The 22,060-nt window shown below is 38.2% G+C and overlaps 1 protein-coding gene across 1 annotated transcript in view; it reads left to right on the top strand.

The window, feature by feature from the left end:
- MOB3A (MOB kinase activator 3A) overlaps positions 1-17,441 on the top strand; it is a 35,025-nt gene extending 17,584 nt beyond the window's left edge. The window contains exons 2-4 of the mRNA XM_074303833.1: positions 2,915-3,440; positions 11,292-11,494; positions 15,217-17,441. Coding sequence (XP_074159934.1) covers positions 3,020-3,440; positions 11,292-11,494; positions 15,217-15,246 — 654 coding nt within the window. The 5' untranslated portion in view covers positions 2,915-3,019 and the 3' untranslated portion in view covers positions 15,247-17,441. The remainder of the gene's footprint in view (positions 1-2,914; positions 3,441-11,291; positions 11,495-15,216) is intronic.
- Positions 17,442-22,060: the final 4,619 nt, after the last annotated feature.

The raw sequence follows: 22,060 nt of genomic DNA, 5'->3' as shown, positions 1-22,060 counted from the left end.
AAATCTGTACCCTATACTGTCAATGTCTGACAATCATTTGAATTTAATCTTAGTTCTTGTACATTTAGCCAGTTCACCTACTATCTATGTTGCCTCCCTAACTAGACTGTAAATGCCTTAAGGACCAACATTATGTCATATCTTTCATGTTGCTGTGCTTATAGTCAACATTCAATCAGTTATTAAATGAATAAATAAATTTACTGAGTCCAAATGTTATAATTTGGCTTTTTTTTTTTTTCTGATTGCAGACTTTGAAAGATTAGGTTTTAGTAGAATCTCTTGATCTTCTTGAAGGAAAGATACCCTGGAAGGCTATCAGCTAGTCCCCCTTCACATTCTCTTTCTTCTATGTGCAAGTGAAGCAGCTTGAATACTGCTTTGTACTAAAATGAGTCTTTGTCTAAAGCATAAACAACTGCTTAGACACAGGAAAGCCTCTGAGGCTTCTTTTATACCATTTTCTGTGCTGCTAGGATAAAGATAATTAAGGACTTGGGTACAGGATGTGGTTAAGTTATGACTTGTCTCTCACTAACCATATATTGAAATACAGAGGAATATAAATGCTAACTATTTACCTTTGCAAAAGTAAAAAAAAAGTACTTGTTACTTTTTTTAAAATCTTTTTTTATGAGTCTATTGATGATATACATTTAATCTCTTAAGTATACTTGCTTTCTCATGTTTGCTAGATTTTAAACCTCAAACTAGATGATAGTGATGATTGTTAAACATTCTAATTATTGAGTTGGGCCTTGTTTTTGCCATATTTGCTATCACATTTGCCATTCTTCAAGTGATAGAGTATTTATGGATATAACGTCCTTATTCCTCAGTTTTCTTACCTTTTAAAAGAGAAAGTTGGACAAAGGGATTTTGAAGATACCTTCTAGCTCCAAAAATACTATGATTCATTTGGATTATTGCCTAGCTTAGCCTTTTTTCTATCCTGCTGAAAGAGAAAAAGAGAGGGAGAAAGGGAGGGAGAGAGGAAAGAAAAGAGAGAGAGAGAGAGAGAGAGGTGTTAAGATGATATTGGAAGATATGCTGAACTTGGGACTCAGAGATGGCTTTGACTTGTGGCTTTCACTTTCTGAGTGACACTGGGGAAGTCCCTTTATCTTTCTCTGGCTCAGCTTCCTCATTTTTAAAATGAGTGGCTTTTGGGTCCTTTCCATCTGTAATAGTCCATGAAAATTTAAATTTCAGCTTTGCCTCTGATTTAGAACAAAATCTAAATCAGGAGGTTCCAAATTGAAGTGTACAGTTTTTTCCAAACTTAAAAAATTAAGGTTTGATATAGGATTTTGTTCCTTACCTTTATTTGATTTGTTTTTGTGGACAGTTATTAATTTTATGATTTAAGATGTTTTTAAGGAAAAACTGCCATCCTTGAAAGTCAGCCTTTGTTCAAATATACCAGACAGATGTGGAAGGGTGCATAGAGGGCATGCTCATCAGATCTGCTGACTCAGAATTGGGAGGAATAATAACACAATAGAGTGATAGTCAGGATACTAAAAGATCTTGACAGGCTATAGAGCTTTCTAATAAGGGATAACTATATAAACTCTTGTGCTTGGGTCAAACAAATTATAAATGAAGGAATATAAAATGAAGGAAGCATGGAGAGATAATTCTGGAAAAAAGGCGAATAAGAATCAGCAGTGTAGCTAAAAAAAATCATATGGTCTTGGACAGCATTAAGATGGGAAAAGCCTCTAGAAATAGGATAGTGAAAGCCACTCTGTTCAGTTTCAACTATTCAGTTTTGGATGCCGGGGCTTAACGATAACTGATAAACAGCCCATCTGAAGGAAGGTAACTAGGATGATGCAGGAGCCCTTGAAGAGACTAAGAGGGGACATGAGAGCTGTGTTCAAGTATTGGAAAGGCTGTCAGATAGAGATGGGACAGGGCTTATTCTGTTTGACTCCCAGAGTAGACGTTGTCAAGGGGCAAATTATAGGCTTAACATCAAGGAATTCCTGACAATTCTGTCAAAAGTAGGATGGAATGCCTAGACAGTGATGAGTTTCTTGTTATAAGAGATCTTTGAGCAGAGTTACTTAACCTCTTGTTGGGTATGTTATAGTAAGGGTTCCTTTTATGTGTGAGTTGGACTGTATGATAGCTGACATTCCTTCCAACTTTGAAATTCTCTGATGAATGGAAAGGAAATTATGGCCAAGAATAAAAAAGATTAACCTCTCCACATCTGACCAAATCCTTGGAATGTCTCTGAAAAGAAATGAAACGTTAAGGCCATACTTGAAGGACCCCATATTTTCCCTTCGGACCACAGTTTCAATCTGCAGGTTTTCTGCTGAACAATAGGATGTGTCACTGGGCACCCAGGAAACTTGTACCATATTGTCTGGATTTGAAATTTCTTAATTCAAAACTGGCCACCCTCTTCATTGTGGAAGTTCAGCTAATTTCTGCTTTGAGAGTAGAGAATTACCAGTGATCTTGTAATGAAGAGAGCCATCTACACCCAGAGAGAGGATTGTAGGAACTAAGTATGGATCACAACATAGCACTTTCACTTCTTTTGTGGTGGTTTGGTTGAATTTTATATTCTTTCTCATTTTTCCCTTTTTGATCTGATTTTTCTTGTACAGCAAGATAATTGTATAAATATGTACGCCTACATTGGATTTACATATATATTTTACCATCTTTAACATATATTGGATTTCTTGCCATCTAGGGCAGAGGATGGGGGAAGGCCAAGAAATTGGAACAAAAGGTTTTGCAAGGGTCAATGTTGAAAAATTATCCTTCCATGTGTTTTGAAAATAAAAAGCTTCAATAAAAAAAATTAATAAAAGGGAATAGAGAACTAATGTCAAGGGAGAGATCCCTTCTAACTTCTTACCTATAATACTTTTTAAATTTTGTATTACAGATTTCAAAAAAGGGCCAAGAGTTCCTCTTTCAAGTCAACAGGAATTGTGTTTTTTTCTTTGAAGAATTGTAAAGAGACAATAAAGTCATAGAGGAAGGGGGGAAAATGTCCAACCCCTTCTTAAAGCAAGTTTTCAATAAGGACAAAACTTTTCGGCCTAAGCGCAAATTTGAGCCAGGAACACAAAGATTTGAACTTCACAAGAAGGCTCAAGCTTCCCTGAATGCAGGGCTAGATCTGAAGTTAGCTGTTCAGTTGCCATCTGATGAGGAATTAAATGATTGGGTGGCTGTGCATGTGGTAGACTTCTTCAATCGCATCAATCTCATTTATGGAACCATCAGTGATAACTGCACTGAACAGTCATGTCCCGTGATGTCTGGAGGTCCTAAGTATGAGTATCGATGGCAGGATGAACAGAAATACCGGAAGCCGACTGCTCTCTCTGCACCCAAGTATATGAACCTTTTGATGGACTGGATTGAGGTTCAGATCAATAATGAAGATATCTTCCCTACCAATGTCGGTGAGTTGTGGCCATGGGACTTCTAAGAAATAAGAAACAAGGAAAAGAAATTTTTGCTGTCTCCTACCTTCTCCTTTCCATTTTCTACTCTTGCTAGTATTGACAGTCCTGTCTATCCAAGCATTTATTTCCAGGCCTGTAGAGTACTGAATTCCTGTGCCATTAAAACTTGAGTCTGTCCCTTTTGTGAACCAATTCATTTCAGGGTTCAGCTGCTACAGAAGCTGGTGCTTCTCTTAGAGAAGTTAGAAAGAACATGTAGAGAAGTACCTGGAGCCAAAGTGGAGTTGCAGCAGGGGAACAAAGAAAAGGAGTACCCTGGAGGACAGAACATTATTAATCTCTGATTGTCTCTGTTTTTCTATTTTTAACAAGTTTGTGCTGTAGGGGTTCAGCAGGGTTCCTTGTTAAAATAACCTGGTTACTTTGGGACTACTCATTCTTAAATGAACCATTCTCTATGAGTCACAGAAATTTCAAGTAGTGAAGGTTTATATCCAGTTGGCAGCTGCTAACACCATTCCAATTATCCTTCTCCCCAGTTAAATCATAACTTAAAATAAAATGTAAAGTATAATTGGAGGGCTAAGTCAAATCTCCCTTTCCTTTCACACCTAGATCCCTACCTCCATTTTCTCATTTCAGGGAAATAAAATATAGGTTCATTATCAAAAAGACTCATGCTCCTTACTTAGCTTCTTTGAATGAGATTCACCAACAGTTAAAATTTTCTTATCACCTGTTGATGTGTTGAGTCATAGGCATAGAGTGCTAGCAAAAGCCTTGGAGTTCAATGCCTTGTGGTGTTACCTTGATCTTTCCTTCTGGGTCAGTTTTCTCATCTGTAAAAATTACAATTGGCGTCCACTCACATTTGTGGGTTTGTTTAGTTACATCTCAGAAGAATTAAGTGGTCAGAGTGGCAAAGCAATTATACACTGTGGTAATGGAGATGGCAGGCGTTCAGAGCAGGGCTCTACTGTTTGGATGGTAGCTTGCTTTATTGTTGTCCTTCTAGTACAGTCCATGTTTTATCTGACATTCATTGATCTCTTATTTGCTTGTCCATGTTGTGATGAATTACATTAGGTCTCTACTTTTTAGAAGTCTCAAGGGCTTCAGGTTCTTTTATAGTACCTTTAAAATTTTTAAAAATCTAATCATTAACTGTACTTCATGATAATTTCCTTTGTATTCTTACATATTTTATCTTATGCCTTTAAAAACATTACTTTGGAAAGGTTTCACCAACTCACCTGCCTGAATTATTAAGCACTTAGCACAGTACCTGATACAAAGTAGGTGCTAAATATATGTTAGCTATTATTAGTCTTATGTGTATATCTTTGCTTTTAAAAAACAACTTTGTATCAACATCTTTTGTTGTATTTTCTAATGTATCTGTCCCTTATAACATTATAAAAGAACAAATAAAACAATTCAGCAAAACTAACCAATATATTTTATGCAATTCCACATGCATATTTCCCCACTTTCTCAAAGAACAGGATCGTTCTTTCTTGTATTTCTCTTTATAATCATTATAATTTCAAGGCAATCAGTTTTGATTATTTTGTTGTTCTTTCCATTCACAATGTTGTAGTCAACAGTTTATCAAAAACTAGGTAATGTTGTTTGTCTATTTAATCTATTTCACTAATTTCCTTTTCTTTTTTTTTAACCAGTACCAAATAATTTTAATGATTACCACTTTATAATATAATTTGAAACCTGATCATTCTAGAGCTCCCTTCTCCTGCATTTTATTTATTTATTTTTCCTTGAGAATTTTGTGTGATTTTTAACAAATCATTTTGAACCAAAAGAAATACAGTTCTTGCTGATTGGCCATGTACTAACTGCTACTTCTGATATTAACCTTCTTACAGGGTTGTCCTCAGGGAAAACCAGGTAAATGGAAGTCAGCTAACAAGGGTTTGTTTTCTTTCCATCTTCTGAAATGTATCTGCCTTGTAACCCCTCTCATTTCAGTGTCTGCTCTGTCTAGAGTTACATGTAGTTGCCTTATCAAATGAAAAATAAAGTGACTATGTGCATTCAGGCGTTGCTAAGGGACAAAGCAATGCCAGAGACACTAGATGAAGTCCAAAGGAGATTGAGCCTCCTCCTCCATCAGTTCACTATGCACCTTTAAGGCATATCATTTGTAGACTTTGGGCCTATTTCCTCCTCTGGAAAAGGGTTTCAACTGAATGATAGCTGAGCTCCAGCATTTCATCAGCATTCTGCTGTCCATGTTCAGAAATTTCTTTCCGTTTTTACATTGAATGTTCAAATGCTTTTAGTCCCTTTGTAGCTCTGTTATTCCTGTTCTTTTTAAGCTGTGTTCCAAGGTTCCTAAATCCTAGACATTGTCTTTGAGGTCCTTGAGGAATTTAGAATTAAGGCAAGAAGGTTTAAAAGCAGTAAGTTAAAGAGCAATGAAAGCTGGCAGTTCCAGAAATGTCCCAAGGCTATACTTTACTCATTGTTCAATCATTTCTGTCTCAGCAGTATAGAAAAACTATGTAGAAGGAGGTGGGAAAGTGATCTCTGGGAACTGGAAATGTACCATAGCTTTGTTGTGAGTGGATGGGGAAAATTTGGATAGTCACAAAGAAATAGCCAGCATATTTAAAAGCAGTGGGAAAAATTCTGGGTTTAAAACCAGAAGACCTTATTACCTTTGTGATTTTAGACAAATCACTTAATCCTTTTGGCCTCAGTTTTCCTATCTGCAAAATGACAGGGTTGGACTAGATGGTTTCTGTGCTTCCTTCCAACTCCAAATCAGTGAAACCATATGAAGGCATGGAAGCAAGAAAGGGGGAGAAATGTTTGCAGAGAATTTTGCAGAGCAAAGTGTTCATGTTGGACTACTTGTAGTGTGTGATAAGATTGGAAAGAAAGACGTTATTGCAGCAAACTTCTGATTCCAAGCTAAGCATTTTGGACTTTATCCTGAAGATATGAAGGCAGCAGTAATTTTGTTTTTTTGGGAGGAGGAAAAAAAAATGATAAAAATGTTTTTTGAAAAAAAATCTGATTAAACTATTGGATTATTATGGATAATAAATATACCAATATGTTGTTGGTATATTTATCTCTGACTAAATCATTTAATCTTAGTTCTCTTATCTGTGAAATGACGAAAATGATACTTGTACTCCATACCTCACAGGTTTGTTATGAGAAAAGTACTTCATTTGCAAGACTTAAAGTACTATGTAAACTTAAGTTATATTATAATTAATTGTCTTCATACCTAGGGAACTGCATACACCATTACATTAAATATCTGTAATTTCTTCCATGTGGAAAGTTTCTACTCACATAAATTACAACCACTTTTTACTTAACTAAGACTTAAAGAGTAGTCTGAAGCTCAGAGAAGTTAAATCCTTTGCCCAGAGTCACTCAGCTAGTGTCAAGTGAGATTGGGGCCCAGGTGTTCTAGATTCCCAATGCAGTATTCAGGTGCTCATGCCACGATGCCTCTGTACAGAGAGACACGAAGATGGCTATAATAGTGTAACTGAGAGTCAATCTGAGAAGCTGAAGGCTAAGCTGATATTCTCTGTTTTCCATCTGACTTTGAATAAACTTACTACTGATATATGGGCTCAGTAAACCTGCAAACTATAGGATTTCTTCCACTCTGATCTTATGATAGATGGAACTGATTTTAGAAGGATCACTTCTTACCTCCTCTGATTCCTTCATCTGTAAAAGGATGGTATTGTTCTTCTAGTACCAAGCTAAAAACATGTGTATGAGTATGTGTAAGCATCTGTGTCTATAGTGCTTCCCCCTCAAATGATCTTGTAGATATTTTATATATACTTAGATGCCTATAATCGTTGTCTTTATTAGATCATAAGCTGAGAGTAGAGACTGTTTAATTTTGGTTTTGCATTGTGAGCACCTAACACAGAGCCAGGCACATAAAAGGGACATCACTGCTTATTGATTGACAAATCTGTGTGTCTATAAGGATAGTGCTCTGTTGGGACGTAATCCTTGACACTCAAAAGCTACCTGAGCACAATATGGGCTTTAGCAGATTCTCCCAGGCTAGAATGACTTTTGAGTCCAGTGAAAGGTAAGTTTGGACTTGAGATAGTGAACTTATTTTGCCACTACAGCTTCTAAAGGTCTACCTCAAAGGAAAACATGGCCATACTTATAAAATCAGATTCTTGAAGGTATAATATTAGCAACAAAAATAGATGACTATATAAGGTTAAAGTTTGTGAAGCATCTTAATACATTATTTCAAGTTTGATATATTTAATTTTTTCATGGAAAAGGCTTTCAAACTCTTGAATTGATGATGGAGGTGACTATTCTACTTGCCTCTGGCAACGTTTTGTTGTCTGATCCATTAATGATGGAAATTTTTGTTTGACAAGAGAAGCAGTACAATGGCAGTGTCTGGAGCTGTGGTCTTTGCAGAAGGGCAGTCCCTAGGGATGGAAATGAAAATGTTTACCTGCTGTTGTTTAGATCAGTCTCTTAGTGTCTATGGTCTGTTTCCCAGGGATATCATCAGAAGGTCTTAGGATTCAGACCTGAAAGGGACCTTAGAGATCATCTAGTCCAATCCTTCCAATTTATAGATGAGAAAACTAAGGCCCAGAGAAGGGAAATGACTTGTCAAAAGTCGGTGTGAGCCAGCTGCACTATGTCACCAAGGAGGGTCTGCAGGCTGAGGAAAAGAATAAACCAGCTTTGTATTAAGATTGGGGACAGTGCTTATAAATTACATTATGCTTCATGGGATTCATGGAGTATCAAAAGAACCAACATTAGACATTTTCCTAACATTGGCTGTATCCTTTATATAAGATTAATGGAAAAACATGGATAACAGTCCCACAGATTGCGTCTCCTTAGATAGGTGGAGGGAGTACTAAAGTAATTATATAAATGAGATTATGGATCTACTGATAAACACATATTCATAAAATAATTTGATATTTCAGAAATCATTACTAATGGTTATGAAGTCCTGGGTAAAACAAAACAAAAACTGAAAGCCATAGGCTCACAGATAGTTTTGTCATTCCTACCCAATGAAGGTGATTTAGAAGAGAGTGATAAATTTTTAAAATGAATCATTGGCTAAGAAGATGGTATCAGAATGGAACTAGGACTTAAATAGTGCAGTATTGGGCTAAAATTTTACACCTAGCATATTTGCCTGGAATCTTTGGAATCTAATCCCGAGACTTTAACTGAAAAAGAAAACAGATGGGAAAAAAATGGCCAAATAGATCACAGAAATGGTATTTACATTCATTGTATATGTTCCAAACCCCCTCTCATTCTGTCATATCCTGAGATCCTTCCCAACAGGAGCATCAAGTTCAACATTAAAAGAACTGAAGTGGGGAAGAACAGTACTTTATAGGACATGATAACGAGGAAAGAACCAACAATAATCATATTTCTATGTATAAAATGTACAATGTATGGCAAATAAGGTGAATTATTGATTACTGTATAAATTCCTAATAGTGTTCCTATTGTAAGGAGTGAATTTTGACCTTATAGGAATTACTAAAACTTGGTAGAGTAGGATTTGTGACTGGAGGGTAGCTTTGGAGGGATATTTAGGTGGGGCAAAAAAGAAATTTAAAAAAGGGGGAATAATACCATTTTACTAAGTTAGTCTTATGTGAGGTAATTTAAGAACCTGTTGGAGAAACATGAAGACCATTTGGACCATTTGGTCAGCTGAGAAAAAACAGAAAGCTCTTGCCATGGGAATCCAATATGGACCACGTGAACAGAACAAAGAAGTAGATTAAAAGTTAGACAAGGACAGAACTTGGACAAATGGGTGAGAACCAAAGAGAAGTTAGGTTTAATATAGGAAAAGCTTCCTAACTACAAGAGCTAGAAGTACTTGCCAAAACTGGGGGGAGGGTGAGAGTGTGGTGGGGGTGGATTACTTCTTGGAGGGAAGTCTTCTGGAGAGTCCAGGTGCCCAGTTGTAAGGGTGTTCATCTGGGCTGGACTAGATCACATGCAAGAGAAAGGGAAGTGAAAGTCTCTCTGTACTTTGATCAGACCATATATGGAATAATGTTTCTTTTTGGGTACCCCATTTCAGAAACACATTACCAGGTGCCAGTGTCAAGCTCCAAACTCTTCTCTGGGCTGGACAAATAGAACAATTTGCAAAAGATTCTTGGAATGGATTGGGAAGATGAGACAAGTGAAGCTGACAGTAATGTATTAACAGGACATTGTTGAAACAAGTTGAATAGAAGCAAAGTTTCTCAACATAAAAGAAAATTTCTCAGACTCCTTCAGGGTTTCATTATTTAGTCCACCTCTAGTTGTCTTTGGTCAGGTCAGGCTCTCTAAAATCACTACAAATAACAATGCCAAAGATCCTGATTCAACAACACATTTAGATTTAATGTAAGAAGATACTTGATAATAATGAGAGCTCTCCAAAAGTGGAGTCAGTTTTTAGAGGAGGGGGGGGGGTTTCACCTTTCTGCCTACTTTGAGGATATATGATATGAACTAGATTCTGGTCTTGAAGCTATAGAACCTCACCCATTTGGCACAAGACTTATTATGGTTATGATAGGGAGTGTTGAAGGAATTCAGCTATCTGCATATCTGCCAGAAGAGCATCTGAAAAGTGTGTAGTTTACTTTAGGAGTAATTTCATTCTTCTGAAGATGGAGGAGGAAGTAAGAATGAGAACTGTGTGTTGCTAAAATTTACACCATTTCACTACCCTGTTGAAGAAGCTTTAGTGTGTTCTTTTTGCCTCCAGGTTAAATTCCTTTCTTTGGCCTTTAAAGCCTTTCACGGTCTGGTTTTCCATAGTTTGTCTTTCCAGATTGATTTTACACTGCTTTTTCTCATTGACTCTACCTTCTAGCCAAATTGCCATTCTGTATATATAACATTCATTTTCTTTCTCCATTCTTTTGCACCCAACTGCCTTCATACCTTGAATTTATTCTGTCCTCACCTCTGCTTTGTGGAAACCCTGGCTCCTCCCTTCAAGTTTCAGTTTAACTTCCACCTTTTATGAGAACTCTTTCCTCACTCTCCTAGTAAGTATTGTTCCTTCCCCCCCAAAAATTAAGTTTGTATATTATGTCTGTATTTAGTCTCTTTGCTTATTGGTGAACATTTTGATTCTTTCGAATAGCATATAAGCTTCTTGAGGGCAAGGACATTTTTGTTTATTTCTCTATATTCCCAATTCCTTGCACATAGACTTAAATGCTCAATGGATTGGATTATGTGGTAGACTATATATTTAAACATTTTTACATCTCCCCAATAATGTTTCCTTTACCAGAGAAATAAAAGGCTGGAAAAGAGCTTTATAAATTATCTAATCTATTTCAAACAGGTCTGTATTTAAATAGATCCTAACTCTTGAAAATCTGTATCTAAACAAAGAATCTTTAGAGAAAGCTTTTTTCCACTGCCCTTCTGTTAGCCTACTGCAGTATTCAACAATTCTCCTAGCCAAGAAATTCTTTTTCCTTTCTAATGTAAACCCTTCTTTCATAATGTTATTTAAACACATTTCTTCTTAGTCTATTCTTGGTAGCTATGGAAAGGATTATATAATTTAAAAGTAAAATAAACCTTTTATGATCCATTCAGATTGTCCCTTAGTTTCTTTAATTTAAATGATTGATAACTGTTCTTAATTGATACCTGAATCTTTTCCTCAGATATTCTCTTATTAACCTTTCAATAGCTTCTCTGGGCTTTTCTCTAACTTCAGTTCATGCCAGTGGGCAGGATAAGTGATTTTTGAAAAAAGGATATTTCTTCTCATTATTCTTGGTCCTTCTCTTTTAGGTACACCATTCCCCAAGAACTTTCTGCAAGTGGTAAAGAAGATCCTGTCCAGGCTCTTCAGAGTTTTTGTTCATGTTTACATACACCACTTTGACCGAATCACTCAGATGGGCTCTGAGGCTCATGTGAACACCTGCTATAAGCATTTCTACTATTTTGTGAAAGAGTTTAACCTGATAGACACCAAAGAATTAGAACCACTGGTGAGTAGAAGCAGAGCCATAGGGTCAGGGGAGGGGAAGGAGATAACACATAATGACTGGCTTTGTATCCTTTTAGCAGTCCTCACCACTTCAAGGGGATTAATTTTTCAGGAAACACTTGGATTAGGTGACTGGCAGAGTCTTTCCATGTCTTTAATTGAATCCATTAGTAAGCAAAGCTTTGAGAAGTTGAGATGGCCAACTTCAATATAAAGGGTTATTACCAGAAATGTACAGAGTTTCTGGCACTTATCAGCTGAAGCAGGAGTCCAGTATCAGAAAATTCTATTAATAAAACCATTTAGCTAACTTTCAAAATTGCTAATTCTTGAGTAATATAAGGACCACATTTTCAGGTACCTGTAGTAATGTCTGTTTTGCCCTTTATTTACAGAGACAATTTTTCCTTTACTAAGGCTCAGTTGATAGTAGTTCTTGAAGTGAGTGGGAATGAGATGAAAGAGGGAAGAAGATGAAGACTGCTTGCAAGAAAGGTCACATTACTATGAATGAATGAGACCAGTTAAATTTTGGATGGTAGATTCCTAATAATGATAGGGCAAGGTTCATCAGAAGTTCAAATTCAAATAGTCTCATCCTCAGAATATTTCTTAATTTAAAAAAATCCCAAAATTTATACCCATTCAATTGAAAATATCGAATTCAACAAACCATAAACATCTATAATTTTCGGGACTTGAATTTGGAGAATCTAATGGAAGACCAATAAGGAATTGAACTAGATGGTGAAGTGTGACAATAGGAAGGAGGGGATAAGGGCAAAAGATACTGCCCCAGTAGATTTCATAGAATCCAACATATACATGTTTGTAAAAGGTAAGACAAAAGGAAAACTCAAAGATAATCCTAAGATTTCAAGTCTGATGACTAGGAGAATGATGGTCCCATCAACAAAAATAAGAAAGTTAGGAAATTTGTATCCTTTTAGCTATGTGGATTTTCCTCCACAATAAAGTGACTTGCTCTGATGCAAGTATTCTCAACCTGGGTTCATTTATGCCATTTCCAAAGATATCAGTAACCTCCCACAGCCCACAATACATCTTGCCCACCTAAAGAAAAGGACTCTATGGTTCTTTTTTTTCAGATGTCACCTTCTTCCTAAACTTCTTAGGAAGAGCCCCTATTTTTTTCCTTAGGCTGAAAACATAAAACAAGCATTTTCAAGAGGAAAGCCATGAGGTAAAGCCATGAGGTAAAACCATCCTTCAAATTTTCCCGAGGATCCTCTTCCCTTAAGAAATTCTGCTCTGTGGCTCTGCTCCCTATCTGCACAGTACTCTCTAGTGCGCAGAAGGTTCATATTATCATAGACTCTCAATTGGAAGGGAACTTCAGAGATTGGCTTTTTTAACCAGTACCTAAATAGGAAAATAGGAATCCCTTCTATAGCATTGTGGTGATTCAGGCTTTCCTTTAAAGACTTCCAAAAGTGGAAAACTCATTTACCTTCTGAGCCCCAGCTAGTTAACACTTTTTGACAGCTTTAATTGTTAGGAAATCTGCTTTATATTCAACTAAAATCTAGTAGTTTCTTCCTCACTGGAGCCAAATAGACCTGCTCCCTTGAAGGGGCTTATTTAAGGCTAAACAGGGCTTCCCATCATAGCTGTGAGAGATCATTGTCCCTGTTGTTGCCACAGCGCTCTGTGAAGCTGTGGGAAACAAATGACCTCAGAGCCACTACAGTGTGTGTCAAATCTTTCTGCCACATGAGTCTTTCCTATATTTGAAGAGAGCTATCCTGTTATCCCTAAGCCCCAGTTGTGTTTGTAAGGCTTCTATAGCTTGGGATTCTGATCATCTTAAGGATTTACCTATCTCCTTCCTCTGAATACATTCTAGCTTTCCAGCATTCAGCCTAAAATGTAGCTCCTTTTTTGGAAATGGTGAGGATGGTGGTATACAATTAATTGCTTCCTATTGACTTCTAAATAGTGACAGTGCTGAATACTACCACCTCCTTATTAAGTAATCATTTCTGAAATTCAACCAATATTAATACTTGCTTAAGTGCCAGACGCCATACTTGGCAGTAGGGACATATAAGAGAAAAATATGAAGAATGAATGTCCTTGCTTTTCCATAAAAGATGGATAAGATGTATGTGATGAGAGAGAAGGCTTATAAGCAGCGCTTGTATAGCTTCAAGTTGGTGTAGGCAGGAGGATCAGGAAAGACTTGAAAAACAAAGAAATATAGATGAGATTTTGTTCTAGGCATAGGAACAGAAATGTATAAAAGTGAAAGAGGTCAATAATTAGATGGCCTCTGCATTGGTATAAAGGAGAAGGGTGGATTGGAAAGAGAAGAGATTAGGAGCAGAGAGAGTAGTTACGAAATTTATTTAATCTAATAGGGGATAGTGGAGCCAAGACTGTGGTAGTATGAATGGAAATAAGAGAAAGCTCTTTGGAGATAGAATGCGAGGAAATCCAGTATGGGTTCTCATTCATTCATTAGGCATTTATAATGTATAACATGTTTCCTATGAACATGGCACGTTGTACATGGAATGGGGAGAGAGAGAAAGTAAAATAAGTGGGGCTAGAATTCTGAAGGAACTTACTACAATCCAGTCAGGGAATATGACAAGAGCACTAGTTACTATAAAGCAAAATTGCATATGTGGTCCTTTGGGCAGGTTTACAGGGACAGTAAGATCTAATTTGCACGATTGAAAGAGACCTTCAATTCTCTAGTATATCTTCCTCCTCCTGTAGGGAAGAAATTGAGGTCCAGGAAAGTTAAGTGTTTTGCTTAAGTCTTTCAGGTAGCAAGAGGTAGAGCCAGGGCTTGAACCCAGATTCTCTGGTTTCAGATGTAACATAAGTGAAGTAACCTGGTCAAGTTTACCAGCCAGAGCCAGAGCCAAGAATTAAGTGGACCAGAGCTTACCTACCTGTGTATTTGGTGTGAAAGAGAACTCTCATCAAATTTTCCTATTTCTTCTGGTTCTTTGTATCCAAATGAAAGTGATGGAAGAAAAAATTATCTATATCATAGATGAAAAGTTCAAATTAGTTAACCAATCTTCTCCCCTCCATCCAAAGTAACAATATAGTAATCATCAGGTGTTTTAAGTACCTCTGGAATGTTTTTTTTTTAATTCCCTACCCCATGTGTAAAAAAAAAAACAAACATTTTTTGAGTTATACATATACATGTGTTTATTTGCATATTTCCTTATGAATCATATTGGGAGAGAAAAATACGAATAAAAGGGAAAAAACCACAAGAAAGGAAAACAAAAAGTGAACATAGCATGTGTTGATTTATATCCATCCACTCCCCATAGTTTTCTCTCTGGATGCAAATGGCATTTTCCAACCAAAATTTATTGGCATTGCCCTATACATTAAATTGCTGAGAATGAACCAAGTCTGTCATAGTTGATCATGCGTTTTTGCTGTCACTGCGTACATTGTATTCTTGGTTCTCCTTGCTTTAGTCAGCATCAGATCATGTAAATCTTCCCAAGCCTCTCTAAAATCAGCCTGTTTGTCATTTTTATAGAACAATAATATGAAATAGTTTCCTGAAATAGTTTTCCAAAAAGTGCCTTTTGTTTTTCAGGAGGCTAAGAGTAAATTCACAATTGGCACTTACAGTACAATTTTCATCTGAGTTTTACTTCTTGGAGTGTTTCTGATTTCCATAATTCATTCTGTTTCTTGTTTTGGGGGCCTTGTTTTTGACAGAAGGAAATGACCTCCCGAATGTGCCACTGAAAATGGGGCCTTCCCTCAGGACTGCTGAAACCCATCTTTCTGCACGAAGGAGATGCTGTCTAGAAGCCAGAGACACTGATACACACATTGAAAATCTCTATTTTTTTAAACAAGAACATCCTCAGTGAAAATTCTTTCTATCTTTTCTTGAGAACTGTGACATTATGGTCTTCATTTTTGAGATGCTTCACATAGTTGAAGATTATTTTTGTTTTGTTTTTAGAATTGCTTTCTGGAGGGCAGCCTGCCAAAGTGGAGGGAGTGCTGACTAGCCAGCAGATGTGGTCTCTAGTCATGTCTCTGCTCCCTGCAAGCTGTGTGATCTTGGACAAGTCACCTCATCCCTCTGGGCCTCAGTTTCTTCATCTGTAAAAATGAAAGGGGAACCTTTAAGGCTTCTTCCTTCTCTAAGATTCCATAATTTTGTGATTTTAACTTGGCTTCCAGCTCTTAAAAATCTATGATTCTCAGTGAATGGCAAAGCCCACTTTGTCCTTAAACCACTGACTTTTGCCAGGAGGCAGAAGAGTTTGTCAGCAGAGCCACCTGACATTTCATCATTTCATCTGTGCCATCACTGAAGTCCTCATCTCAGACACTTAATGCTCTCACCATGTCGGCCTGAACTTGCTTTGGAACTATTGGTTGCCTTCTTCTGGATGTACTATGTGCTGATTCACCCAGATGTGTGAGGGGGGAAAGGCTGTTTGCTCTTGAGAGCCAGATGGAGAACTTCTGCAGAACGAGAGGAAAAAAGCAGTCATAAGTGTATTACTAAGAGCCCCTTCGTCTCATGAATAACCACCAGTTTTTACCTCTAGTTTTATTTTTTTTTTTAATATAAGGTACGACTAGCAAACCGATTACATCCTTTATCATCTTTATTTCAACCCACATTCTCCTGTAACTAGCCTAGCCTCCTTGGCTAGTTAAGATGTACTATTGATTAAAACCCTACCCCTCCTCATTCCTTCTAAACCAAGGTTTCCCAGAGCAATTTATCACAGAACTATTTTGACTAAAAAATGTTTTGATTGAACTTTAAATTCCTGTCCAGGGAATCCCTAGGATAAAGGAAGTTGGAGTAAAATAGAACCCATTAAATCTATTTTCATAATGAAACATTGTTGTTCATAATTAGCATTTTAATAATGCCCCATTTCATGTTTAATATTTTAGAGATGACATACTAGCAGCCATTCTCCATGAAATCCTCATTCACCTGATGTGGAATGCTTGGGCCCACAGAACACAATTTGGGAAACACAGAATTTAACCCCAAAACATTATCATGTATTTCTTCTGAGCTGGAGAGCAAATTTTTATAGAGAGAGGTCGTTTACTTCAGACTGAGGTACAAGAACCCATCCCTTATTTTTTGAAAAACGGGTCACAAAACCAGTGGACCAATTCCCTCTGTAAATTCTTCTGGTCTGGGGATTTTTTCCTAGTTAAATATCTTCATAGGGCACTATGAACTATAAGTAACTTCATATGGATTCTGCCCAAGTGACCAAAAGAAGCCACATTCTTTTCTCCAGTACTCTAGAGTTAATCCTTTAACTGCTGAAAATATTTCCTACTCTTGGATCATTCCTGAAATCATTACAGTTAGGTTTTTCAAAATTTGATGATTCTGAATGTCTGGTAATCATGTTTGAATTTGGTATGGCCCACAAATCACATATTGTTAGTGGACAGCTACATTTACTGTAAACCTTCTCAGCTGAGATAATAAGCTTGTTGAAGTTGGCTGAGATCCATCCCTTGCCCCATCTGTTAGACCACCCATCTTGACCCAATGCATCTTCCTAGTGCAAAGGACCAAAACCCAGGCCCTTTCTAATTATATCAAGCACTTCCTAAAATATAAAAAAAGGTTGTAGCAAGTAAATTCTTTAAAAATGTTTTTATGTTAGCAATGACCAGACTATCACAGCTACTTCTATTGTATGTTTAACAATTTTGGAACCAAGCAGCACCTGGAAGTAGCTTAGAATGAGCCTAACATATTCCCTTCCACTGCTTGCTGAATAAAAGGGGAAACTGGAGAAGGACAAATCCCTGTGGAATTCTGCCTTTGCTGGATGGACTCTGTCATATTAAGTTGTTGAAACATTCCCCTCCCCTCTACCACATACCACTATTATTCTTAGAAATGAACATAAAAATAAATTATACTGTATTTGTCTAAATTGTATGGTCTATCATTTATTACACTTTCCTACATAAAAAGTATACTTGGTGGTTTGCATGATGTGCTGGACTTTTCGCAGGAACTGGAGTTGCAGGCTGTATTGGAAGCACTACATCTCCTTTGTGGGCTAGTTTTTTTCCTGGAGTTGCTCTCAGTAATTCCTAAGCAAGAATATTAGTATCACTTGCTTTTTTTAGACTGTTGAGTAAGTCTAAGCAGATTGAGGTAGTGGAAATAACAATAGTTGACATTTAGATAGTATTTGAGGGTTTGCAGAATATTTTGTAGACTCTGATTGACAAATCTTCCAGCAATTCTATGAGGTTACAGGTTCATTTTACAGATGAAAAAACAAATTCAAGATCTGTGCTTTGTGGTGTGATCTTAGGGCTCACAAATGTTAGAGGTGGCATTTGATAGATCTTCAGGATTTGCTGAGAGACAACATGGTATAGTGGATAAAGATGGCACTGGCTTTGGAATCTGGAAACAATGGCTTCAAATCCTGTGACCCTGGGCAAGTCAGTTTCACCTCTCTGCCTCAGTTTCCTGATGTGTAAGAATAAGGTAGACTAAGGCCCAGTCCAGTTCTAAATCTCTTATATTCTGGCTCAGAATCTAGTGCTTTCTGCATTGCAGACCAAGTCAAGCAGTGGAGGGGAGAGTCCAGCTGGGCAAGTCACACTCATCTTCTATAGGAGAGAGGATTAAACTCAAGCTCGGAGTTTCTTCATAATTCCAAGTGGAAAACAAGTCTTGTTGCTCAGGAATTTGCCTTTTTCCACTTTTGGTTGTAAGTTTTCAATGTGCAGCTGGAAAGGCCTTTGAAGGGGTTTAGTTCAAACCTCTGATTTCACATATAGGGAGTGAAGGGCAGAGATGAGTGACTCATGAAAGATAGTAAGAGGCAGAGCTGGAAGTCAGACTAAATCCAGGGTTTTTTCAGCTGTACTGCATTTTGACTTCCATCAGTTAGAATTTCCTAATTCAAAAGTGGCAGGAACCAACAAGGAAAACTACTTCTGGACTCAGATCTTATCAGCAAAGAGGAACCAGTTACTGGTGTGAGAATGATGGGAAATTTGGGAAGTGGTTATTTCATCTCAGAATGTGTGATAAAGAAGAGGAAAGCCAGCCTAGTGTGACGTGTACCTGAGATTCTAGGAAAGCCATCTAGTTCAACAAGCACATCTCAGAGTTTAGAGAAAAGATAAGGGGGATCCTTTAGAGGAAGTCAGCCCAGCAGGGATGGGAGACTTTCTTTTTTTTTTTTTTTTTTTTTATCCTATTTTTTGTGGTTTTTTTGTTTGTTTTTTTATTAATTTTTATAATTATAACATTTTCTTTGACAGTACATATGCGTAGGTAAATTTTTTTTTTTACAACATTATCCCTTGTACTCCCTTCTGTTCCTAGTTTTTCCCCTCCTTCCCTCCACCCCCTTCCCTAGATGGCAGGCATTCCCATACATATTAAATATCTTATAGTATATCCTAGGAGGGATGGGAGACTTTCAAGGATAAAACTGATAATTCTACTTAGAAGGAAAAGGGATCATTGTCTAAAGTAACTAAATGATCCCAATAAACTTGGGCTGGAAAATGCCATCTGCATCCTGAGAGAAAAATATAGAGCCAAACACATGGTATGCTCACTTTTTTTTTCTTTTTCTTTTTTCTCTCTCATGGTTTTTCTCTTTTATTCTGATTTTTCTCTTCCAACATGATTCATAAGGGAATGTGTTTAAAAAAATAAATGTGCATGAATTACCAGGGAAAAAAAATAACGAAATGCTTATGCATGGAGAAACTAACCAATTTAGATTTTTAAAAGACAAGGACAGGTAAAAGTAGAAACAAACCATAACTGCCTTTAAAAATACTGGGGAAAAGAGAATCGAAGAAGGGATAAGAATGGTGCTTAAAATCTCATGCTATTCTTGTGGATAATGATGATGCTAGCTAGCATTTATATAATACTGTAAGGTGTGCAAAGTACTTTCCCTGTGTTATCTCATTTGATTCTCAAAACGACTGTATAAGGTAGAAGCTATGATAGCTGAGGTAAGATTGGAATCCAGTTCTCCCTGACTCCAAATCTATCACCACACCACCTCCTGGTTGTCTAAAAAAAGATGCAAAGGATTGAGTGCTATGGGCAAGCATAGTATAGTGAAGTGAGACCCAGAGCACAGTTCTTAATGGCTCCGTGTCTACTTGAGGGTCATCTCTGATAGAAAACCTTGTGTTCCAAGTTTTTCTCCCTCCTCCCTCCATCCCCTCTCCTCTAGACAGCAAGTAATCCAATATATGTTAAACATACAATTCTTCCATATGTAGATATTTATCTTGCTCCACAAGAAAAATCAGATCAGAAAGGGAAAAAAAATAGGAAAAAAAATCAAGCAAACAACAAAAAAGAATGAAAATGCTATGTTGTGGTCCACATTCAGTCCCCATAGTCCTCCCTCTGGGTGTAGATGGTTCTCATCACCACAAGATCATTGGAACTGGCCTCAATTATCTCATTGTTGGAAAGAGCCATTTCACTCAGCATCAGTTCATGTAAGTCTCTCCAAGCTTCTCTAAAATCATCCTGCTGGTCGTTTCTTATAGAACAATAATATTCCATAACATTCATATACTATAACTTACTCAGCCACACTCCAACTGATGGGCATCCGCTCAGTTTCCAGTTTCTGGCCACTACAAAAGGGCTGCCACAAACATTTTTGCACATACAGGTCCCTTTCCTTTTTAATGAGCTCTTTGGGATAGGAAGAAGTTCTTTAACTAGAAGAGCTAGCTCAAGGTGAATGGCCCGCTGGCCGGGAGGGAAGCCCATAAAGACTAGATGACATCATTTGGAGAATGTCATGGGGGGGGGGGGGCATATAGGTTGGGTTTTTCTAAATGGTTCCTTTTCTGATCCTGAGACTGATTCTCTGATTCTGTAGCAGGGAGGAAAACTCCCTCCATCCCCCATCATGACTTCTGTTTGGGGAGCAATGTTTCTTCAAAGAGAAGTCTGTTCCTCTCCAACCCCTTTGCCCTGGGTACAATGTCCTATTGAAGGCCTTGGGTGCTGGCCCCTTCTGGCCCCTAGGGGGTGCCGTAGGCCTGTGTTGAGATAGCATGTGCTTTGCAGAATTCACAAAGATGTTTAATTTTCCCTCCCCAAATCACACGGGCTAGAAACTCCTTCTTAAGGGCGGCCTTAACCTCTGAAGCCGATGGTTCTGGCCGTCTGGAAGCAAGTCAGGCTAGATTACCCCATCTGCCTCCAAGGTGAGGCTAGGAGCCCAGAAGATTTCAGAAGATCTATGATTTTGGAACATTGTGGGTGGGGAGAGGAGCCTGGGGCTGCTTGAGGGGGGCCATGCTAGTCCCCTCGCCCCCATCTTCACCTGTTCTCTCAACTTTCTCTCAAATGACAGACTGTGTCCCTTTTGTCCATGCTCCAGGAAGTCCCCAGCTGCCTCCCAGGTTTTGTTTTATAAGTAACACTTTGAACCCCACGGTTGGAGAGCACAAGTTCCAGCAGGTTCTACCACTGGACAGCTTTTGAATATAGTGCTGACTCGGGGCTTTTTGCTAAATGAGAGTCAGCCTGTTCTGTTAGGGAAATACCAGGGGGTGACTCTTATTTTGACCCCAGGAGCCTTTGGAAAGAATGTGGCCCGAGTGATTTGTACCTGGGGTCCAAGGCTGCGGCTCTGGTGAGGGCTCAGCATTAGGAACCTTGTCCCAGATCCAGAGGAAGCCACCAAGAAAGGGCAGAGGCCTGGAAACGGTCCTTGGAGAGCAAGGGTCAAGCATAGGTCTGTGTGGGACACGTGGCCTCTGACCTAGAGGAAAGGGAGCTGACCCCAGATCCCAGAACTGGCCCAACCCTGCCTTTGACACCCAGGGGTCCTCAAGGCACTTAACCGGGGGACCCACCCAGCATGAAGTAAAACGAGGAGTCTGGACTGATGGACCAGAACCCTTCCAATTCCAGCGCTTCTGCAGGGTCTCACTTCATTTCTCCATGTGCTCTATAAGGTTTCTTCCTGAAACTTCAGTTGTTTTCCAGTCCCGTCTGACTCTTCCTGACCCCCTTTCTCAGAGATCCTGGGGTGGTTTGCCAATTCCTTCTCTGACCATTTTATAAATGAGGAAACTGAGCAAACAGGGTGCTGTGTCCAGGCCAGATTTGAACTAGGGAAGATGATTCCTCCTAGCATGAAAGGCTTGGGTAGGGCTCAAACCGAGTTCTGGAGAAAGGAGAGGAATTAAATTCCAAGGAAAGAACAAGGAGAAGAGGACATTCCCAGCAGTGGAATTCGTCAGGGCAAAAGGGGTTAGGAAGGACCTGACGCCTCCTCATTGGTGATAGTGGTCAGTTCTGGGCCTGAAACCCCAAAGCCCTGAGTTCAGAAGTCACTGGGGCACCGCTTAGTCAGAGTGACTTCAAGCAAGGCACCGAACTTCTGTTTACCTCCAGTCCTTCAGCTATAGACCCGGGATAATGATCATTGCTACCCCAGAGAACCATGGGAGGCCTATTAAATATGTTAAAGTATAGGTTAAATACAATATATGTATACATATCATGCAGTTATTTTGCTGCACAAGA

This window comes from Sminthopsis crassicaudata, chromosome 1, assembly GCF_048593235.1.
Source record: "Sminthopsis crassicaudata isolate SCR6 chromosome 1, ASM4859323v1, whole genome shotgun sequence".
NCBI lineage: Eukaryota > Metazoa > Chordata > Mammalia > Dasyuromorphia > Dasyuridae > Sminthopsis > Sminthopsis crassicaudata.
Note: the sequence above shows the minus strand (reverse complement) of the source record. Positions and strands in the feature narration are given on the sequence as shown.